Here is a 22545-nt window from a genome sequence, read left to right as displayed (position 1 = left end):
GCCAGTATGAAGTCTGTTCTTGGAGTGAGAAAGAGATCTAAGAGAGAGGATCAGGGAGGGAATGACCAAGATTCCAGGACAAAGAAAATAGGCACAAGAGGCACTGTGAGAATAGGAGATTAAAATGACTAGGGAAATGTAGTACAGTGTTGGGACAGTGCTGAGGGTCCACTACGTATTTGTGGTCATAAATATCAAGCAGGATCAAATATCATGCTTCCGTGAATTTTTTTAATCATGCTCAGCTGCTCAGGCACAAGCATGAACAGGCAAGTGGTTGGGTTTAACCCGAATTACACATATTCTAGACAAATAAGACTGAAGGCAAAAAGGGATAGCATAGTTGATGATTTGTAAGGGTGTGCTTATAATATCAGACCACAGAAGTTATGCAAGAAGAAAAAAAAAACGAGCGGATATAATGGCTGGGAAAGGTACTGCAGCAGAATATTTGAGAAATTCTCCCAACTACAAAATAACAGCAGGCCCCGTTTCAGCAAAGAGCAAGGGTACATCTGACAGGCATTCTCCTAGGAAAAAAAATCTCTTTTCTTTTATGATTTAGATCTTCTGGTACAATGCTGCTACCTTTCTATTTGGGCCTAAGGTCACTAATGCCAATTTTTTAAATGGTAAATTAGGTCACATCATAATGGCTTTTCTGTGGCAAACAGAAATTGGCTCAGATATGTTTATTAGAGTCACATTATGACTTTAACTGGTGTTAATATATGGAAAAAGTTTAAATATTATCAGAAGAAATTCATTCTAAATTATAATGCTAGGATGCCCTCCAGTACAAGTATAAAGTAGAAACAAAGCAATTGCAATTGTATTATAGTATCTATGATACACTCCTATTTACTTCTAACTTATGTTTGATAGAGATCCATGTTTTTTTTTAATTTTTTTTAATGTTTATTATTTTTAAGAAAGAGAGACAGAGCATGAGTAGGGGAGGGGGAAAGAGAGAGGAGACACAGAATCTGAAGCAGGCTCCAGGCTCCAGGCTCCAGGCTCTGAGCTGTCAGATCCGATGCGGGGCTCGAACTCACGAGCCATGAGATCATGACCTGAGTCAAAGTTAGAAGCTTAACCGACTGAGCCACCCAAGCGCCACGAGATCCATGTTTTGATTGAAAGGTATATTTATTCTTTTTTTGAAATTACTTTTTCAAAGACAGAGAAGTCACTAGGAAAATTGCTTATCAGTTACTGTCATGTAGCATTGATTGACCATATCAACATAGCAGTATGTGCACATAAACATAAGTGAAATCTTAACCCAAGGAAATTCACATTGTGAGGTATCAAGGCTACAGTGACAATAACACAAGGTTCTTCTTCTTTTTAAAAATTCTATGTTATTTGAAATTGCAATTTAAGAGCAAAGAGGGGGACAGTCTGATTGGATGAGGCCTTTAAAATATCTTAGTCATTCTCACACTAGATAGGCCTAAAGAAGGCTGGAATTGCCCTTTAGACTGATCAATGATAAAAGCATACTAATGGTTTAGAAAAGATAATTTAGCCCTAGTTTAGGCGCAACAATTTATTGCTTTCATGTAAATTGCAATGAAAGCAGCAAAAAGCAACACTGCTCAGCTTAGTACTTTCACTTACTAATTATAAATATCTATTATGTCTATTTACTAATTATAAATATCTATTCATGTCTTCTGCCCATTCCTTAACTGGATTATTTGTTTCTTGGGTGTTGAGTTTGATAAGTTCCTTATAGATCTTAGACACTAACCCTTTATCAGATATGTCATTTGCAAATACCTTCTCCCATTCCATAGGTTGCCTTTTAGTTTTGCTGATTGTTTCCTTCACTGTGCAGAAGCCTTTTATCTTGATGAAGTCCCAGTGGTTCAATTTTGCTTTTGTTTCCCTTGCCTCTGGAGACACGTTGAGTGAGAAGTTGCTGCAGCCGAGGTCAAAGAGGTTACTGCCTGTGTTCTCCTCTAGGATGTTGGTGGTTTCCTGTCTCACACTTAGGTCTTCAATCCATTTTGAATTTATTTTTGTGTATGGTGTAAGAAACTGGTCCAGTTTTCCCAACACCATTTGTTGAAGAGATTGTCTTTTTTTCCATTGCATATTCTTTCCTGCTTTGTCAAAGATTATTTACCATACAGTTGTTCTTATGTACTCATTGATGTTTATCTCTGCTAGGAAATATTTGGTCTTACTAGGTCTGTATAGTATTTCCTAAGCTTCCATGTAGATAACCTCTGCTCTATTGAGATGGCATTTCCCCCGATTCATAGGTTGGTTCTCTGTCACACTGAAGTAAGGGAGCACATGAAAAAGAAACTGTAAATCCCAGGGTACACTACTACCAACAGGTGTCTTCTTATTAGCAGGAAGTGCCAACACTTTGTGTATAAGACATGTCCCAGAGTGCAATGCAATTAGTCTTCTTCCAACTTCCTTCCTGCCCTCTTGTTTTCTGGGTTTTATAGAAACCAGTCAGACAACACTTTGACTGCCTTCCAGATCTACCTCATGGATAAAAATGGGTCTTTCCAAATACTTTATCCCTGACAGAACCATCATCTCAGCTTTTAGACCAGCAGATACGAGGCGTTATCAATTACATATCTGAAAACAACTTTATGAGCCCTGGCTTTCATGGACTATTCTCTCAGATTCTGGAGAATAAATCTGGCTATAAATTTTAAATTTTTAAAATTATTGTGAATGTTCATCCTTTCCATATATCTATATCTATATATATGTCTATATATATACATACACACACATATATTTCTGTGATCCCTAATATTCAGATGAAGAAACTACGGCACAAAGCAGAGGTTTTACTCAAGAAGTCTGTGTACTTAATCACTGAACTCTATCCTTTGTGAACACTATACTTAGAGAAGTAATCACTTTCATCTTAAAATGACCACGGTTCTCTTAAACTGTGGTTCTTGTCCCTGATTATAGGTATATATGTAACAATTATAATAATAACAGATAACACCTATTAAGTATCTGATACATGCTAGGCATTAAGCTATGCAATTACCTCATTTAATTCTCACTCCTCTCTGTGAGAGATACTATCATTATTACCATTTAGCAAATAAAAAAAAATAGGCCTTAGAGAAGATAATAAATTTACCCAGAGTCAGATCACTGGTAGATGGGAAGGCTGGGATTCAAATTCAGTCTGATTCCTGAACCTAAGTGCTCACATCTCATGCTATAAAGCCTCTATAGGGGCGCCTGGGTGGCTCAGTCCGTTAAGTGGCCGACCTCGGCTCAGGTCATGATCTCATGGTCCATGAGTTCGAGCCCCGCGTCGGGCTCTGGGCTGACAGCTCAGAGCCTGGAGCCTGTTTCAGATTCTGTGTCTCCCTCTCTCTGACCCTCCCCCGTTCATGCTTGTCTCTCTCTGTCTCAAAAATAAATAAACGCTAAAAAAAAAAAATTAAAAAAAAATAAAAATAAAAAAAAATAAAGCCTCTATATAACAGGCATACAACATGTTGTATATAATTCTCCAATAAACTGAAAGTATATTTTACTACAAGTTACATGTTAAGCATTATCATTATCATTTTATATATTATTGAATTATAAACAAATAACTTGTGAAACATAAATGTTCTTTCATCATATACAAATAGTTGCAAAATAACCAAAGACTTCTTAATGTATTTGTAGTCAGGGATTTAAGTTCAACAATTTTTCCTATATTCACTTTGGTAGATCTTTGTGCACTACATGAAGAGGCTTTCTTACCCTCTGACTTTTTGTAGGATTTAGTCAATGAGGAATACTGTCAGGAAATCAGACGGAGGAAGGAAAGGAAACTTGGGGTATTTGTTTTACTTACTCAGTTCCTGAAAGGTCCCTGCATGCTGCATGAGCACCAAAGTCACCGCTCAGGTCTAGCAGTGGTAACCTGCCCCCCTGTTATTAGCCTGCAGGTTTTGTATTGTATCTTATGACCTCTCTATTTACTCTGTCCACACTTGTAAACCATTCCTTCATTAAACTCACTCAAATTGCCCAATTTATGTGCCATCTTTCTTCTCTGACAGATCATAGAAGTGATCTGTTCTCACATAGAACACATGCTTTCATATTTTAGAAAAGGATATTTCCCCATTCTACATGCATTCTTTTTTTTTTTTTAATTTTTTTTTTAACGTTTTTATTTATTTTTGAGACAGAGAGAGAGCGTGAACAGGGGAGGGGCAGAGAGAGAGGGAGACACAGAATCCGAAACAGGCTCCAGGCTCTGAGCAGTCAGCACAGAGCCTGACGCGGGGCTCGAACTCATGGACCGTGAGATCATGACCTGAGCTGAAGTCGGACGCTTAACCGACCGAGCTACCCAGGCGCCCCTCTACATGCATTCTTAATGTTCATACGTCTCTTTAAAAAAAATAGCAAAGACGTATCACTATAATTACAAAGAAAATGATGTGTAATGTTATAGCTAACATACTTTCTTCAGACTCCTGATGTAGCCTTTCAGATTGGCTCTAGTCAATCATTCCTGACTCAGCTAAAGTACAATTTTCATGCAAGACGAATGGAATGTACAAGAAAACCCATGATCATCGTGCACTGCAAATTATTCTTGCTCACTTTATCCATGTCAATTCTGTCCTAATTAGGATGTTGTAGGCAATTGAAGATTTATGTTTGGCTCAAATACGTATGAGCCCAAACTAAATGTGCTTAATAGCACTGGTTTTTGTAAACACAGAGTCAAAGACAGCTAATCTTTCATACTTATGAGATACGTAATGAAATATTTGCAGGGCATCTCCTGGACAGAAAATTGTTAAGTTTAAGCATCTTGAGTGATCAGTGAAAGTAGTTTTCTATTCATAGTGTTAACTAGAATATAGAAACATAAGTACTCCAAATATGTGACAGTGTGTATTTGGATTGATTTAAGATCATCTCTTGATTGAAGATAATCTTTTGAAGACTTTACTATAATAATTCTGCCTCTAAGAATTTATCTGAAGAAAATAACCACAAATGTGTGTAAAGATTTATCTGTTCCCTGTGACAATCAATATGAGCATCCATATTAAGGAATATGCAGTCATTAAAATGAGGTTATGGAAGAATGTATAATGGCAGAGGCAAATGTTTACAAAATATGCTAAGCGGGAAAAAACAGGAATTAACATTATATGTAAGCTACTTCTGGTGCCAGCCAAGATGGAGAAAACTGACTATAGACTATCATTCTCACTAATTACAACTAATAACCCTGAAAAAAAAAAACACAAAAATCAACTACCTGAGGATGTTGATAAGTACACATAGCAGATGGATTGGGAACTAACGTAAAAACTTGAATAAGGATGCATAAGGGGTGAGGTTGGTGGATTTTATTTTTCCTTTCTTCCCTAAATTTGACCTGAGGGTAAGCTGAGTCTTGGGATCATGCAGCTAGCACTGACAGCACAAATTCTAGGAAAAATAGCCAGAAGACTGAGGAAAAGATTCCCACATTTTAGAGATCACGAGGGAGACCTTTCCCCGCCCTCTACTTTTCCCTCTTTTATTTTCCTCTCAGCTACAGAGCTACACTGACAATAGCACAGTGGAAAACCCATCTCTCTAGCCAGAGGAATTGGGAAAAGGAAGCCCTCATGTACAGAGAGTATTGGAGGGTTATGGGTTTTCTTCTCTTGCTGCATCCCTGTGAAGGCAGCCGCAATTGTGTAGGACTACATGACAGTATGGGAGGCTAAAATTCTGAAAGCATTCCATTTTCTGGCCAGAGGAACCAAGAAAAGGAGCATCTGAGAATTGAAAAGTATGGGAGAAATCATGGAGAGAGAAGAGCTGAAAAAGGTAACTCTCAGCAAACTAGGAAAAGAAGGGAAGATACTCAAATTGATAGATTATTTGCAACACGATTTATAGCTAACATCATAATGAACTGCAAAAGAGTTTTACTCCTGAAAAAGAAATAAGGCAAGGATATCCACTCTCACAACTTCTGTCCAGTATTGTACTAGAAGTCTTAACCAATGCAATAAAACATGCAAAAGAAATAAAAGCCATGAAGATTGGGGGGAAAAAACTGTCTCTATTAGTAGATGACATGACTATATATATATAAAAAAGAAAATCCCATGGAATCTATGGCAAAGTTCTTAGAATGAATAAGTGAATTTAGCATCTCTATATACTATATATTAACAATAAACAAAACAATACTATGTTTCACTGAGGAGAATATACACATGGCAAGCAAGCACATGAAAATATGTGGAATATTATTAGCCATTTGAGAAATGCAAATTATAACCACAATGAGATGCCACTACACACCAATCAAATGGCTAAAATGACAAATAACATCAACTAACTGGCAAGAATGAGGAGAAACTGCATTGCTCACACATTGCTGGTGGAAATGAAAAATGGTACAGCCACTCTGTTGTCCTGGGAAGTTTCTTTTAAAACAAAGTTTGCAGGGGCGCCTGGGTGGCGCAGTCGGTTAAGCGTCCGACTTCAGCCAGGTCACGATCTCGCGGTCCGTGAGTTCGAGCCCCGCGTCAGGCTCTGGGCTGATGGCTCGGAGCCTGGAGCCTGTTTCAGATTCTGTGTCTCCCTCTCTCTCTGCCCCTGCCCCGTTCATGCTTTGTCTCTCTCTGTCCCAAAAATAAATAAAAAACGTTGAAAAAAAAAATTTTTTAAAACAAAGTTTGCAAAATTAAAAAAAGAATTTACATAAAATATGTAAAAATGAAAAAAAAATAAATCAAATGAAATAATAAAATAATAATAATAATAATGAACTAAGTCTGCAAATGCCAGACAACCCGGCAATTGCCTTCTTAATTTTTCTGCCACAGAAAGGAAAACTTATGTTCACACGAAAACCTGTGCATGAAGATTCATAGCAGTTTTATTCATAATAGCTCAAAACTTGGAACAATCCAGATGTCCTTTAATGGGTGACTAGTTAAACTGTGGTACATTCATACCATGAAATACTACTCAGCAATAAAAAGGAACAAACTATTGACACATATAACAATTTGGGTGAATCTCCAGAGGATTATTCTGAGTGAAAAAAGCCAATTCTAAGAAGTTATGTGTATATCAATTCATTTATATAAGATTCTTGAAATGACAAAGTCATAGAAATGGGAAATAAATTAATGGTTGCCAGGGGGCAGGGATGAGGTAGAGGAAGAAGGTGCATGCATCCATAAAAAGGTTGGGGCGCCTGGGTGGCTCAGTCGGTTGAGCGGCCGACTTCGGCTCAGGTCATGATCTCGTGGTCCGTGAGTTCGAGCCCCGCGTCGGGCTCTGTGCTGACTGCTCAGAGCCTGGAGCCTGTTTCGGATTCTGTGTCTCCCTCTCTCTCTGACCCTCCCCCGTTCATGCTCGCTCTCTCTCTGTCTCAAAAATAAATAAACGTTAAAAAAAATTAAAAAAAAAAAAAAAAAGGTTACATGAGGGGCCCTTGTGGTAAGGGAACTGTTTCATATCTTGACTGTTTAAATGTCAATATCCTGGTTGTGATATACTAAAGTTGTACAAGACGTCACTACAGGGGGAAACTAAGTAAAGCCTACACTGATCTCTCTGTGTTGTATCTTACAACTGACACGAATCTACAACTGTCTCAATAAAAATGTCATTTATTTTTTTTATTTTATTTTTTTTTTATTTATTTATTTTTGGGACAGAGAGAGACAGAGCATGAACGGGGGAGGGGCAGAGAGAGAGGGAGACACAGAATCGGAAACAGGCTCCAGGCTCCGAGCCATCAGCCCAGAGCCTGACGCGGGGCTCGAACTCACGGACCGCGAGATCGTGACCTGGCTGAAGTCGGACGCTTAACCGACTGCGCCACCCAGGCGCCCCTAAAAATGTCATTTAAATATAAAAGATTTACTTGCTATTTCCAACAACATGGATGGGCCTAGAGAGTATCATGCTAAGTGAAGTAAGACAGTCAGAGAAAGACAAATACCATATGCTTTCACTCATATGTGGAATTTGAGAAACAGATGAACAAACTAAGAAAAAAAGAGACAAAAAAACATACTCTTAAATATAGAGAACTGGTAGTTTCCGGGGGGGGGGGGGGGGAGGGGGAAAACAGATAAAGTGGACCAAGAGTACATTTACCGTGATGAGCACTAAGAAATGAATTGAATTGTTGAATCATTATATGGTACACCTGAGACTAATATAACACCGCACATTAATTATACTTGAAAAAATTTGATAAAAGAATAATTTTTCAAGTACCGTTTATAATAGTACTAATAAAAATAAAACACACAGGTATAAATCTAATAAAATATGTTGTAGGAGCCATAGGCTGAGAACTACTAAACTCCGATGAAAGAAACTGAAGATCTCAATAAATGGAGAAGTATATTATGTGCATGAATTGGATGAGTAAATATTGTTGTCAATTTTCTTTAAATTGTTCTACAGATTCAATGAATCTCTCTCAAAAACTCCCAGCAGGATTATTTATAGATACTGACAAGGGTGTTCTACAAAGTAATTAGACTAGCCTCAACAAATCTTGAAAAAGAAGAAAGTTGGAAGACCCCCACTACCTGCTTTGAAGACGCATTAGAGTAAAGCTGCAGGAATGAACACAGTGTGGTTCTTGTGAACAGACAAACACGTACAGCAGTAACAGACCTACAATGTAGTCAAATTGATTTTGGACAAAAATGAAAGGACAGCCTTTTCAAGAAATGGTCCTGGAACAATTGTACACCCATATGCAAAAAAACAAGGTGGGGGTTGGGGGGGGGCGGATTCAACATTTACCTCACACCATACCCAAAAAACAAAGTCAAAATAGATCATAGGCCTAAATGTAGAATCTAAAACTATACAACTTCTAGACAGAATTAGAGGAGAAACTCTTTGTGAGCTTGGGTTAAGTAAAGAGTTCTTAAATAAACATCAAAAGTATGTTCCATAAAAGAAAAAAACATACTTAACTGGATGTCATCAAAAGGATAAACTTCGGCTCTGCAAAAGGCACTGCTAATAAAATGCAAAGATACCCCAGGAGAAAAAGTTTACAAATCACGTATTTGGCAGAGAACTGTTATTTGGCAAACACAAACGCCCTCAAATCCTAACAATAAGAAAACAATCTATTTTTTTAATGAGCAAAAGATTTGAACGGACATTTCAAAGACCATACACGTATGACAAACAATGCGCAGTAAAAGATGCTTAACATCATTAGGCATGAGGGAAACTCAAATTAAAACTACAATGAGATACGACGACGCAGCCGCAGGAATCATTACACTAGAAGAAAGACTGACAATGCCACACACTGATGAGGACACAGAGCATCTGGAACTCTCAAGCGTCGCTAATGGCAATGCAACATGGCGCCTGCATTCTGGAAAACAGGCTGGTGGTCTCTTATCAAGTCAAACATATATTTGCCGTATAACCAACCATTTCCACTACCCTCCAAAATGAAAACTCATGTTCATATAAAAACTTGTATGTAAATGTTTATAGCAGCTTTTTTCATAATCACCTCAAACTAGAAAAAACTCAAACTACTCTAATGAATAACCAACAAAATGATACATCAACGCCATGGAATACTACTCAGCAATAAAATGGAACAAACTATTATTGTATACAACGTGGAGGAAATCTGAAATGCATTATGCTAAATGAAAAGAGCCAGACTCAAAAACTACATATGGTATGCCTTATATATTTTTCTAGAAAGGCAAAACTATAGGAATAGAGAACAAATCTGTGGTCCCAGGGAAGGATTTGACTATAAGGAGTCAGCATACAATGATATTTTTATGTGATCATGGCGACATGACTCTATGCATCTGTCAAAAGTCACTGAACTGTGCACCAAAAAGTGAAATTTGGTGTATGTTAATTTTATTTAGTTTTACGTATTTAAAAAAATTTTTTAATGTTTATTTATTTTTGAGAGACAGAGAGAGACAGACAGAGCACAAGCAGGAGAGGGGCAGAGAGAGAGAGGGAGACACAGAAAGTGAAGCAGGTTCCAGGCTCTGAGCTGTCAGCACAGAGCCCGACACGGGGCTCGAACTCACAAACTGCGAGATCATGACCTGAGCCCAAGTCAGACACTTAACTGACAGAGACACCCAGGCCCCCCTGGTGTATGTTAATTTTAAAAATGAATGCACACAAATCATATGTATACACTGAACTTGTGTTTTAAAGACAAGTATATATATATATATATATATACAGCTCAAAAGGCAAACACCAAAATACTAACATTGGTATCTCTGAGTAATAAATATTGTTCTGTATAACTCAAAAACATAACTTTTTACAAAGAATGTAATTTTTGTGAAATCTGACTCTATACGCATGTATACATATACATATATATCTGCAGTCTGATTCTCTATGAATGCTTCTGTGTGTGAAGTTCTGAAATACCATCTTGAAGCACTAAAATGCTAAGATGTACAGAAAATTAGGGATCATTAAGATGGAATATACTCTTTCCTGTAGCCTTCTGTATTGCACAAATTTTCGATAATTCTACATATTATTTTTTTTAATTTTTTAATGTTTATTTGAGAGAGAGAGAGAGAGAGAGAGAGAGAGAGAGAGTATGTGAGTGGGGGAGGGGCAGAAAGAGAGGGAGACAAAGAATCTGAAGCAGGTTCCAGGCTCTGAGCTGCCAGCCAGAGCCCAGTTGGGGCTCAAATTCATGAACTGCGAGATCATGAGCTGAGCAGAAGTCGGATGCTTAACCGACTGAGCCAGCCAGGTGCCCGTCTACGTATTATTTTTGATATCAAAATTTTATTTTTAAAAAATTTTTTTTAAAGGGATATATTTTTTTTAACGTTTATTTATTTTTGAGACAGAGAGAGACAGAGCATGAACGGGGGGAGGGTCAGAGAGAGGGAGACACAGAATCCGAAGCAGGCTCCAGGCTCTGAGCTGTCAGCACAGAGCCCGACGTGAGGCTCGAACTCATGGACCACGAGATCATGACCTGAGCCGAAGTCGGACGCTCAACCGACTGAGCCACCCAGGCGCCCCTGATATCAAAATTTTAAATTATAACCCAGTCTGACGGGTCTAAGTCAATACAAAGGGGCTAGATCATTGTCTGACTTTTTAGAATCCCAGGCTTCTAAAGCACTGTAATGAACACATTCCATTTTCTCAAGATTGAGAATGAGAGTAATTCTTGCTACTTTGCAAATTCAAACAATTTTTCTGGTTATTCTTGATTAGCATATCTTGATCAAGCTTATCAAAGCTACATTCCACTCCACAAGGGACCTGATCAAGGGGCCTTTCACATTCAAAGAGAGCTCCCTGCTCACCAGACTGGGGCAGGACTACTCTGCAGGTGAGAAATGGGCCCTTTAACTGCCTAGCTACAGACTGCCAGACACAAAAGAAAGCTATGTTGTTACTGAAGCAGTAAGGTTTTTCCAAATATGCTTGGATCACAGGAACATCTGATTCAATATGGAAAATTGTACTATTGTTCACACTTCCACAGAAACATATGACATTTCAGGGCAACGCAGAGAAACAAATGAAAACCCTCAAGAGCAGCTACCAATTTTGCTAAATGTTATACCAGACATGAAGGATGGCGGGGACGGGGAAAAAAGTGACCTCAACCAGTGGTCAGATGACTTTCTGTAATTTCAATAACATTTGCAACTAAGAAAGGGGAATGGGTGATTATATCATCAACTATTTCCCCCACTCTGACAAAACCAGGCCCCTATTTTATGTCTAATCCAAAAGAAACATTTTTCAAAGAGGGTGAAGTGGATTCTGTGTGAAGCATTATACTCGCAATTCTTCCCCCAGGTTAGGAAAAAGCATGATTTCCTTAAAATTTATGGGCACATTTTAGGGTCAAGTCCAATTCTACTGAAAAAAAAAAAAAGTGCTGTTTCACCCTCTTTGTGTAATATCCAAACAAAACACAACAAACAAACAAACAAAACCCCACCTAATTTTGTTCACTGAGTACTCAATGAACTACTGGCCTTTACATGGCACTTTGTGGTTTTGACTGGCAAAACTAAGTACCATAGTTACATAATGATACACAGAATCTCTTCTCAAGATATTTTATTTCCTATTTAAAATTAAGCCATGAACTAGAGTCAAGAATATTTTATTATAAGTACATAAGTAAATATAAGACAAACTTAAATGCATTAGTATACTTATGCAATTTATTTTTAGTATTTTTTTAATGTCCAAAATTCTTAGCATGTCTAAACGCAAAAAAATGCATCCCCTAGGTATACTTGACCATTTCCTGCTCTTTGAACACCCCAAGCTTTTCAACATCTGAGCCCTTATTTATCCTGCTCCCTCTGTGGTTTTCTTAAATTCTTTTGCAATAAGGATTTAGATAACAAAAATAAATACCTAGATTATATTACTTTAAACCTCTACAAAAATGCCTTTACCCAGTCAAAATATAAGACCATGTTTTTGGCTTTCATAAAATCTTGATATAAGAAACATCAATTATAAAAATATTTCTATGTATTCTGCTAAAAATCAAAGGCATTATTCATCCACTATGCTGCCCAATGTCCTTTAAAATTTGTTGGTTTTTTTAATGTTTATTTATGTTTGAGACAGAGAGACAGACAGAGCAGGAGTGGAGGAGGGGCAGAGAGAGAGGAAGACAGAATCCGAAGCAGGCTCCAGGCTCTGAGCTGTCAGCACAGAGCCGGACATGGGCCAAATTCACGGGTCACGGTATCATGACCTGAGCCAAAGTCCTTCCTTTAACAGACTGATCCACCCAGGTGCCCCATACCCAATGTCCTTTACATGACAACGGACATGACATGTCCATTACATTACAGGACAATGTCCTTTACATGAAATTGCTTGAATTTGCAAAGTAGCAAGAATTACTCTCACTCTGAGAGAGAAATACCCTTGAAAAACCAATGCCTGGAAAGAACTATATTTTTCCTGATAAATTGCTACGCTTCTTTCATCCAATGCTAGGATCAAAACTGTATTCTTTTTGCCTTGGTTGCCCTGAAGATCAGCTAAATTTGGTTTTCAACTGCAATAAGTAACCCATCCCTGGTGTCTGAGACATACACATTTGTCCCTTTCTTTTACTTTAAAGTTGTAATTTTTTTACAACCTGTTTTTAATTATGTCACAATAAGAGTCACCTGAAATATGTTCTGAACTATGTTTAAGTATGTTTTAAATACAGTAGGCAGAACTAATATATTGAGGCTCTGCATCCTATAAGCTATTCCATGTTAAACCACAAAACAAAAACAGTTTGGCCTAGAGCAGTATGTATCAAGCTAGAACACGCACAGGAGTCATGTGATGGTCTTATTAGAAGTCTGGATTATTGGGGCACCTGGGTGGCGCAGTCGGTTAAGCGTCCGACTTCAGCCAGGTCACGATCTCGCGGTCCGTGAGTTCGAGCCCCGCGTCAGGCTCTGGGCTGATGGCTCAGAGCCTGGAGCCTGTTTCCGCTTCTGTGTCTCCCTCTCTCTCTGCCCCTCCCCCGTTCATGCTCTGTCTCTCTCTGTCCCAAAAATAAAAATAAAAAACGTTGAAAAAAAAAAAAATTAAAAAAAAAAAAAAAAGAAGTCTGGATTATTTATATTCAGGGGTGCCTGAGAGGCTCAGTCAGTTAAGCCTCTGAACAGTTGATCTCAGCTCAGGTCTTGATATCTCAAGCCCCTCACTAGGCTCTGCGCTGGGTGTTCAGACTACTTAAAAAAACAAAAGAAGACAAAACCAAACAAAACAAACGTTGGATTCTATTCAGAAGGTTGGGAGTGGAGCCTGAAGTTCCACATTTCTAATGGGCTCCCAGGTAAGATCATTCCTGCTGGTCCTCAGACCACACTTTGGGGAGGCCGGGTCTAAACAAATGTCCTGGTAATGCATGAATGAAACGTCAGCACAAGAGAAACAACGAATAAAATGGAACCCTAAGAAACTAAAACCCTCAAAATGGTGAACACTACAAATCAGAGCAAATGGAATAGCCTATTTCTGTGTCAGTCTTTAAAAATCAAAATGTCTCGGGCCACCTGGGTGGCTGAGTCAGTTGAGCGACCGACTTGGGCTCAGATCATGACCTCGTGGTTCGTAAGTGTGAGCCCCAAGTCAGGTTCTGTGCTGACAGCTCAGAGCCTGGAGCCTGCTTTGGATTCTGTGTCTCCCCCTCTCTCTGCCCCTCCACCCCTTGCACTCTATCTCTCTGTGTCTCGAAAATAAACATTAAAAATATTTTTTTTAATCAAAATGTCACATATTCAAGATCAGTATTAATTTTTTATATAACAAATGTCCAGTTCACGTTTTTCAAAGAAGTTGATTCTGACTCACGTGTTATACATTCTATCATACACATCTGAATAAAATTTTGGTTGATATGTTTCAAAAATCCCTGTTACTCTCAATGTTTTAGGGGGAAATAGGACAGGAAAACTCATTGGATATTTGGAAAGTTTCCATTTATTCAAATGTTTACGTTTACAAATGTTTATTATACTCCACCACTACTTTGAAGCCTCAACATACAATTGCCTTTTTCTTTTAATTTATTTATTCTGGTTGTATTCTAATTCTTCATTTTTACCATCTTGGGGAGCAATTCCTGTATAACTTGGAGAATTATCCTTTAATCCTCCAGTAAGTGAATGAATCTGCATCATTTCAAGAAAATTAATCAGCTGTGATGCTGGTTAAGGAAATACTTCAACATTGGTTCATTTCAATTTTCTTTCTTTCTAGCTCATTTCCAGTTCAGAGAGTGTTCGTGCTCCTGGCATGAGATGTTGCATAACATCACACAGAAGAAAAGACCTAGTTTTTCCAATCTTGTTCAGTTTTTATAGACTCTCATAGTGCCTGTTGTTAGTTTCATATCAGATGCAGTAGGCAAAAATCTGTATTTTGGTTGAAGCTAAAATTAACCAGTTACCTAATACACATAAAGAACTAGTTGAGTCACTGTATAAGTACAATAGCATTTAAGTTTTTTTCTGGGTCAGAGGATTTAAAGCCAAGTGTACTAGTTTTCTATTGCTGCTGTAACAAATTACCATAATTTTAGTGACATGAACAGCACAAATTTATTATTTTATAGTTCTGGAGGTCAGAAGTCCAAAAGTGGGTCTCACTGGACTAAAAATCAAGGTGTCAGCAGGACTGTGTTTCTTCTCAAGGCTCTAGAGAAGAATTTATTTCCTTGCTGTCTTCAGCTTCTAGACACCTCCCACATTTCTTGGCTCTTGGCCCCTTCCTCCACCTTCCAACCCAGCAGTGTTGCGTCTCTCTGTGACTTTCTTCCACAGACACATCTTCTTCCAACTGATTCTTCCCTTCTGCCTCCTTCCATTTTAAGAACCTTTGTGATTACACTGGATCACATGGATAATCTGGGATAGCCTCCCTATTTTGATGTCAGCCAACTAGCAACCTTAATTTCCCTTTGCCGTGTACCCGAACATACCCATGGGTTCTAGGGATGAAGATGTGGACATCACGGAGGACTCATTAGTCTGCCTACCACACCAAGCCAGTATTCCATTTCTATTTACTGACTTGAATTTCTGAAACACTCTAGTTCTCTTATAGTTTTTCAATGCTAGGAAAAGAAGTTCTTGGGGAAGAACACAGTAGGATTACCGATAGCAGTAACTTGTGCTTGTTTTGAAGCATGAGCTCTGATTCTACTGGGATGACTCTAACACTCAAAGGAAGATAGGGATATAGCTGGAATGGCCAATACCACAAACTGGTTATCTGCTTCCGGACACATGCAGCCTGAGACTTCTTCCTGACTTACATTCTAGTAAACTGATGCTGTGGAACATAGAATCAGACTGTGGCCACTAGGATAACATCCTGGCTCTGCAATCCGAGTTGGTTAGAAAAAGGGCCTTCTCGTTAAAGTTTTAGAAGCGAATCCCGCCTCCAAAATTGCTCTAATGAGTTTAGAATCATTAAAATTGTCCAAGGCCCTAAGGTAATAAAGTTTATAGTTTGTTTTAAAAAAAATTTTTTTAATGATTATTTATTTTGGGGAGACAGAGAGACAGAGTGGGGGAGGGGCAGAGAGAGAGGGAGATAAAGAATCTGAAGCAGGCTCCAGGCTCTGAGCCATCAGCACAGAGCCCAACACGGGGCTCAAACCCACGAAGCACGGGATCATGACCTGGGCTGAAGTCGGACGCTCAACCAACTGAGCCACCCAGGTGCCCCTATAGTTTGTTTTAAACATGCAAAAAAATGAAAAGTCAAATGGGTAAATTAGAGTAGCCTGATCTCTTCATGCCATTACTAAAGACTGACAGTTTGTCTGTTTCAACAGCGTACCGTGCTTAAACTCTGAAGACACTAAGTCTCTTAATAATTAAAAAAATAATACTTTGCACCAATGTTTTTATGAATATATTCTAGACATACTTCCTCACAGGAACTCTTTCTTTTTTAATTTTTTGATCTTTATTTTTGAGAGAGAGAGAGAGAGAGAGAGAGACAGAGTGTGAGTGGGGGAGGGGCACAGAGAGAGAAGGAGACACAGAATCCAAAGCAGGCTCCAGGCTCTGCGCTGTCAGCACAGAGCCTGACGTGGGGCTCGAACTCACAAACCGTGAGGTCATGACCAGAGCTGAAGTCGGATGCTTAACCAACTGTGCCACCCAGGCGCCCCAGGAACTCTTGATTAAAGATAATTGTTCTATCTCAATCAGAAGTCACAGAAAGTAAAAAGTCTGAACAACTGGCTTGAAGGCACTATACAAACTGAATCTAAATATGAAACAAACAGAATCAAATTTGAATTCATTGCCAGAATTCTAGTAGGTAAGAGTATGTTTGTGGTGATTATATATTGAAAACAGGCATGTCCAATCATCAAACGCTTAAGTATAAATTGCAGGGCAGTTCAAGTACAGCCAAATTGGCTCTACTCTGGTATCATGTCACAGAAAGGTTGTGAGAGGTATACTGTTTCCTGAGAGGCTTATTTTGTAACACACGTAAGCAATGCCAACATGAGAAGTAGTCCTCTCTCACGGGCTGACACTCTCAAATTTTACCCCCCTCACCTGCTGACCCCCTTCCTTACCTCCCCAAACTGTTCTTAATGCAAAGGTACTTCTGAGAACTGTTCATAGTTTCCATGGCCCTGGTAGGGTCTCCATCAGTATTTCAACTCATCACCGCTCCTTGGCAACACACGAGTGGGCCAGCTCTTAGTGCGATCTGATTAAGGAATGCGATAAGGTAGTGATCCAAGAGGAATTTTATTCACGCAGCCCCTAAAAGAATTCCGAAAATCTATGCACATATTTTTAAATAACATCTAAACATTTTTAACGTAAGTTTAAACACTTGAAAAAGGAACATGATTTTGAATGCTCTGATACATATTTATCAGAACCTCAGGGCTGCAGATTTCACTCATTCAATCTACAGAAAATGTCTGCTCTATAACATAATTGGCATAGCCAATCCTCATTGACAAGCCAATCAACCCAATAAAACTCTGTCCAAACAAGTCTGACTTCGTTTTTCAATCAAATGTGAAGAGAGTCTTGGTGACAATCCATATTCAGAATGCTAAAAGGAACCGAGAAATACAGCACAGAGCCTTGTCATGTGCTCATCTCTTGCATGAATGAGGAAGAAAGAAGAACTAGCAGACATTATCCATGCTCAGAGGCAGATCAGTTTCAAGAAAAAGATGGAAGTTGAGGATCTGAAAACTGAAACCGTTGAAACACTCTATGCCCTGAGAAGTCTTGTTGCCCAAGGGCACGTGCATAGTTTGGAAACTGCTGCGAAAAGATACTTAAATTCTTTTTGGAAAGTGAAACAAATTTAAAATGGTATTTCTAAACAAAAAGCCCTCCACTGCATTTCTTTGAGGGATCCTAAGCCTTGGAAATATCTTAGAACACGTATCACATTCTCTTCATCAAAACGGAGGGTCAACAATAAAAGATTATAATCTTGCTTGTGCAGCCAATCTCATATATAATCTTGGATGGGCAGTTCTGGCATCCTAGGAATTGCTTCTACATTTTCTCTAGTCTTTGGAACTCCTTGATTTGTTCTAACCCTCTACCCATATTTGGTCATTGTTTAGTGTAACCACACAGCCTAAATTAGTCACCTTTCACCCCTAAACTCCTAGATTTCACCCCGTGTCATTATTGGGCCTTATGCTCATGTTCTGATGCTCTGGCCTTTTCAGTGCCAGAAGTGGATAAGCTTTATTTCAAAAAAATAAAAACCAAAAAAAAAAAAAAAACCCAAAACCGAGTGCAGCTGCCAAGGTTATGCTGTTGTGTCATCAGAACTGTTTATGAAAACCACTGCAGACTTTAGGGGGAAAGATAAGGAGTGTAAAGTCTTACTGGTAATGTATTTTGAAAGCCTCTCTCCTAATGTTTCTGGGAGAAAGGTTAGAAGTAAATTACTGACAATGGGTAAGAAAACAGATGCAAAGAAGACAACTTTATTAGGCGCTTTCTCTTCTTTATGAGGATTTTGGTTCTCTCTGAGGAAGCTCCAAGTAATTCAACAATACCCAGGTTTCCTTCTGTTGCTGCAACTTGATCCCACGGTGGGTGCTCTGGGAAGCACGCTGAGGGCGAATGGGTCTGAGGCCACTCATGACCAAGGTCGTCTGATCCATTTGTTGAGACTCTTTCCGTGTCACCTCTTAGAAGCTGATCTGGGTTCCCCTCCAAACAGCCCCCACCACCTGGCTGTGCCCACCTCCATTCGTGCCCCAGCTACCAGGTAACGGGTGGTTCAGAGGTGCTGCTGCGGGGGGCAGCCAGGCCTTTAGACGCAATCACTGGGGGAGAGGCGAGGACACGGGTGGAGGCTGGAGGCGCGCGCAGGTGCCGGCGCACCCACGCACGCACACACACACGGACTCGGGGTGCAGGGCGGACGGGGGAGGGGAGCGGAAGGCCTTACCAGATCAATGAACGTCAGGAATTTCCAGCTCCCGCCGTAGGTCTGATGCGAGGGCATTTCGATGGCCTTGTAGTTGCACAGGATAGAACAGTAGGACAGCAGGATCGCCACCCGCAGCACCTGGCACGGGACAAGCGCCATGTTCGCAAAAGGCCTGGCAGGCTGGGCGGCGACGAGGAAGGGCGGGAGCGCAGGGCGCGCGGGGGCGGGTGCCGGGGGAACCCTGGAGCGGCCGGCCGCGGGGCGGGGCGGGGCGGGGCGGAGCGGGGCGGGGTCTGCGGCGGGCGCGCCCCGCGGGACCGGCGACCGCTAGCGCCCGGCGACCTGCGCGGGCGGGGCGGCGTCGGCGGACACTAGCTGCTGCCGCGGCCGGGCGGCGTGGCGTCAGCTCCTTCGTCATCTCCGTCATTCTGCTCCCGCGTTCGAGGGGCCCCGGGAGACCCGGCCCGGGCGCCCCCTAGGCGTCCCACGGGTGGGTGGGCGGCCTCCGAGTGCGACCAGGGCTCGGGAAGCGCGCGCCGCTCTCCCGGGCCGCGGCGGGTGGCCTCTGCCGGCCGGAGAGGGAGCGTGGTCCGCAGAGAGCGGGCGGGAGGGCGGGAAACCTGCCCTGACGGAGGGGACCCCAGTGTGGACAGACGTCGCCGCCGCGGGGACTGCGCCGGAGCGGGTTCCTGCTGGCCAAGGCGGGTGCTCAGCGCGGAGGGACCGGTGGAGGCCCGGCCGTGGGGTGTGAGCCCGCGCGCCGGTGGCTCCCGAGTGACTTAGTTTTGAACCCAACTGGATTTTTAGTGATAGACCACTGTTAATCGCTGTGAGATTCCCTTATGAATTCTGTTCCAGCGGATGGCCTGCCCGGTGCTTTTTCCCAGGAGGTTTATAAATAGCGTGTCAATGTATGATACAACAGGACCGACTATGAACTTTGGACGAGAGGTTTATAAATAAAAGGTTGTAGAGAAAGCGGTGTCAGATAATGGTTTCTGGTTCGAGATTGCTTTCAGCTTCAAAACAAATCGGTCGGAGTTGGGAAGCAAACCCCGGGTGTGTAATTCAATACTAATCTTTTGAGGGTTAAACTGGTATTGCCCTTTTACTTATTTTTTCCTACCGTACAATAGCAAGGCTTAATGGAAGGAAAATAACTATAAACTCGATTCCCTCTGCCTTCCAGTAAATGTTGTCACAGTGAAGTTGCTCAGTCTGTGGGCAGCATTCTTTTTTTTTTTTTTTTTTTTTTTTTTTTTTTTTTTAAATCGTGATCACATTTCAGCCAACCAGATGCAGGGTCAGATTATGAAAAGACAACATAGGTATTTCCTGTGGGTCCATTTAAAACAGGTGTCCTCTCCAAATAGGCTCTGAGTCACAGAACATGGAATTGGGGGGCAGGGAGAGAAGAGTGTTAGAGATAAAGTAGCAACTCATGAATGTTTTCCTGAATTTTTCCAATCAAACTCTAAACCAAAATAGAGAAACCTGGTAGATTTTTTAATTGTCCTTATGATTATGCTAACAAGAAACTGATGTCACAAAAATCAAGGTAATTCCAGGAAGATTCTACCAGCATAAAACTGTTCATTATGGACAATTTGTAGTTTTATGTCTATGTAAAAGTTGGGTCTATTTCGTTTTACTTGTCACGTTCATAAGATGGCAAAATTAAAAAGTGGATCCACTGAAGATCTTACTAAGTCCTTTGTAAAGTTTTACAAGTTAATATGATATTCCAAAAGCTTGATATACCCTTCCTACTGTGCATTTTAGAAAACTATGAATAAGATTCTCATCCCCATCATTACAAAATATAACATTTTCATAAAGCCATTTAAGATTTAATTCTATGGTCAGTTTCTTTTTCAGTAAGTAATGATAACACTTAAATGTTTTGAACCTATTCTAATGGGTTTGCTTTTGCTATTTTGGATTTACTAATCATCATTAAATAGTTTTTCATTTTTTTAAATGAAACATCTGCATAAACACTCAAATATTTTATGAAAGTGTCAGTGCACAAGTTTTGGAACTTCTTATTAACTATTAGCATATTCAGGTTGTTATTTTAACTTTTTTATACCGTATTTAATAATCTTAGTTATGTTTTAAAGGTATCCTTTGTGGGGCGCCTGGGCGGCTCAATTGGTTAAGCGTCCGACTTCTGCCCAAGTCATGATCTCACGGTCCTTGAGTTTGACCGGTCTGTGCTGACAGCTCAGAGCCTGGAACCTGCTTCAGATTCTGTGTCTCCCTCTCTCTCTGCCCCTCCCCTGCTTGCACTCTGTCTCTCTGTCTCCCAAGAAATAAATAAATACAAAAAAAAAGGTATTCTTTGTGAGGAAAATTTACTTTACACACAGATTGTGTTTTTACAGTGTAAATAATACAATGGGGTATTGCTCTTAAAAGTTCACTCAATAAAGGAAATCCCTTTTTATGAACTGTAATACCATTATTCATCAATAAGTTTTAAATGGTGATTCTGTGTTTGAATTAGAGAATACTGTTTTTCATTGTATAGAAGAAATACCTGCATGTCACTTGTTTAGCCTTTTAATTTTACCACACAATTAGTAGTGATGAAGGAGAATAGCTTTATCCAGTTGAGTTGCACAAAAACATGTTTCCCAAGGGAACATTTCAAGACCCTGTGTTAATTTCTAGTTACCTTAGTGGTGTTCCTTGATTATTGTAATGGACTTTTAGTCTATACTGTATGGGCTGGAGATACTCTTCCTTAAGAACTTGTAAAAACTGGTACAGACTCTTCATTCTTTTTTTAAATTTTTTTTGGAAGGAGAGGGGTTTGACATATTGGTGATGATAATCCTTGCTAATCTTGGAAATGACAGGGACCCCTGCCCTGTGTCTCCATTATATTGTATTCCAAGTAGCCAACTTCACATAGCTGTGAGTCTTTGCTTAAAACTTCAGGAGGAAGGATTGTATACATGCATATCCTTATAATAGTCAATGTTTATGCATTTCCTTTGGTTCCGTGTTTGCATTAGATAAGCATTTCCCAACAATATCAGTATACTTGAGAAAATCCTTTTTCCCCTTTCATATTTGTCTGCACCCAAGGGTAGAAGTTGGGATGTGTTTCTTGGGCATGGGGATAAAAAACCTCCTTGGCTTTGTAGAAGAGACACCTTTGGGTTGCTTATTTTTTCCTCATTATAAGAGTAGCATAGGTATGATATTAAAGAGGAAAATTAAAAAATAAATTACCCCTCCTCTCATCAACCAGAGAAAACACTGCAAACATTTCAGCACATAGCTGCCAATCGTTCTGCAATACATCCTTAGCTACTTGTGACATACTATGTAACAATTTGCATTGCACAGACTTTTATTTCATACGAATATTCTCTTACTATTTAAAACTCCTTGTAAAATCATGTTTAATAAGCTCGCATAGCATAACATAATAGGAACATATCAAATTTTTTAAAACTTTTGTCTGGTTTTGGATATTTAGGTTGTTTCCAGTTTTGGGGGGTTTTTTTGTCACTATAAATACAGTGTAACATCTGCATTTTGAATTGAGAAAGTCAC

General features: G+C 39.8%; 1 protein-coding gene across 17 annotated transcripts in view; it reads right to left on the bottom strand.

Annotated features, from left to right (window-relative positions):
* AIG1 (androgen induced 1) overlaps positions 1–19255 on the bottom strand; it is a 319775-nt gene extending 300520 nt beyond the window's left edge. For 4 of the 17 annotated variants that reach the window (XR_009263368.1, XM_058735494.1, XM_058735500.1 and 1 more), the window contains exon 1: positions 18994–19239. Coding sequence is in view for 16 of the 17 variants with exons in the window: in XM_058735494.1 (XP_058591477.1) it covers positions 18994–19134 (141 nt within the window). In the remaining variant the exon portion in view is untranslated. Of the gene's footprint in view, positions 1–18507; positions 18869–18993 lie in introns of those variants that run through there. The other 13 variants (XM_058735488.1, XM_058735496.1, XM_058735497.1 and 10 more) reach the window with 10 other exon arrangements.
* Between the last annotated feature and the right edge of the window lie 3290 nt (positions 19256–22545).

The sequence above is a fragment of the Neofelis nebulosa genome, chromosome 6 (genome assembly GCF_028018385.1).
Source record: "Neofelis nebulosa isolate mNeoNeb1 chromosome 6, mNeoNeb1.pri, whole genome shotgun sequence".
In the NCBI taxonomy this organism is placed as follows: domain Eukaryota; kingdom Metazoa; phylum Chordata; class Mammalia; order Carnivora; family Felidae; genus Neofelis; species Neofelis nebulosa.
This window is presented reverse-complemented; position numbering and strand designations above follow the sequence as displayed.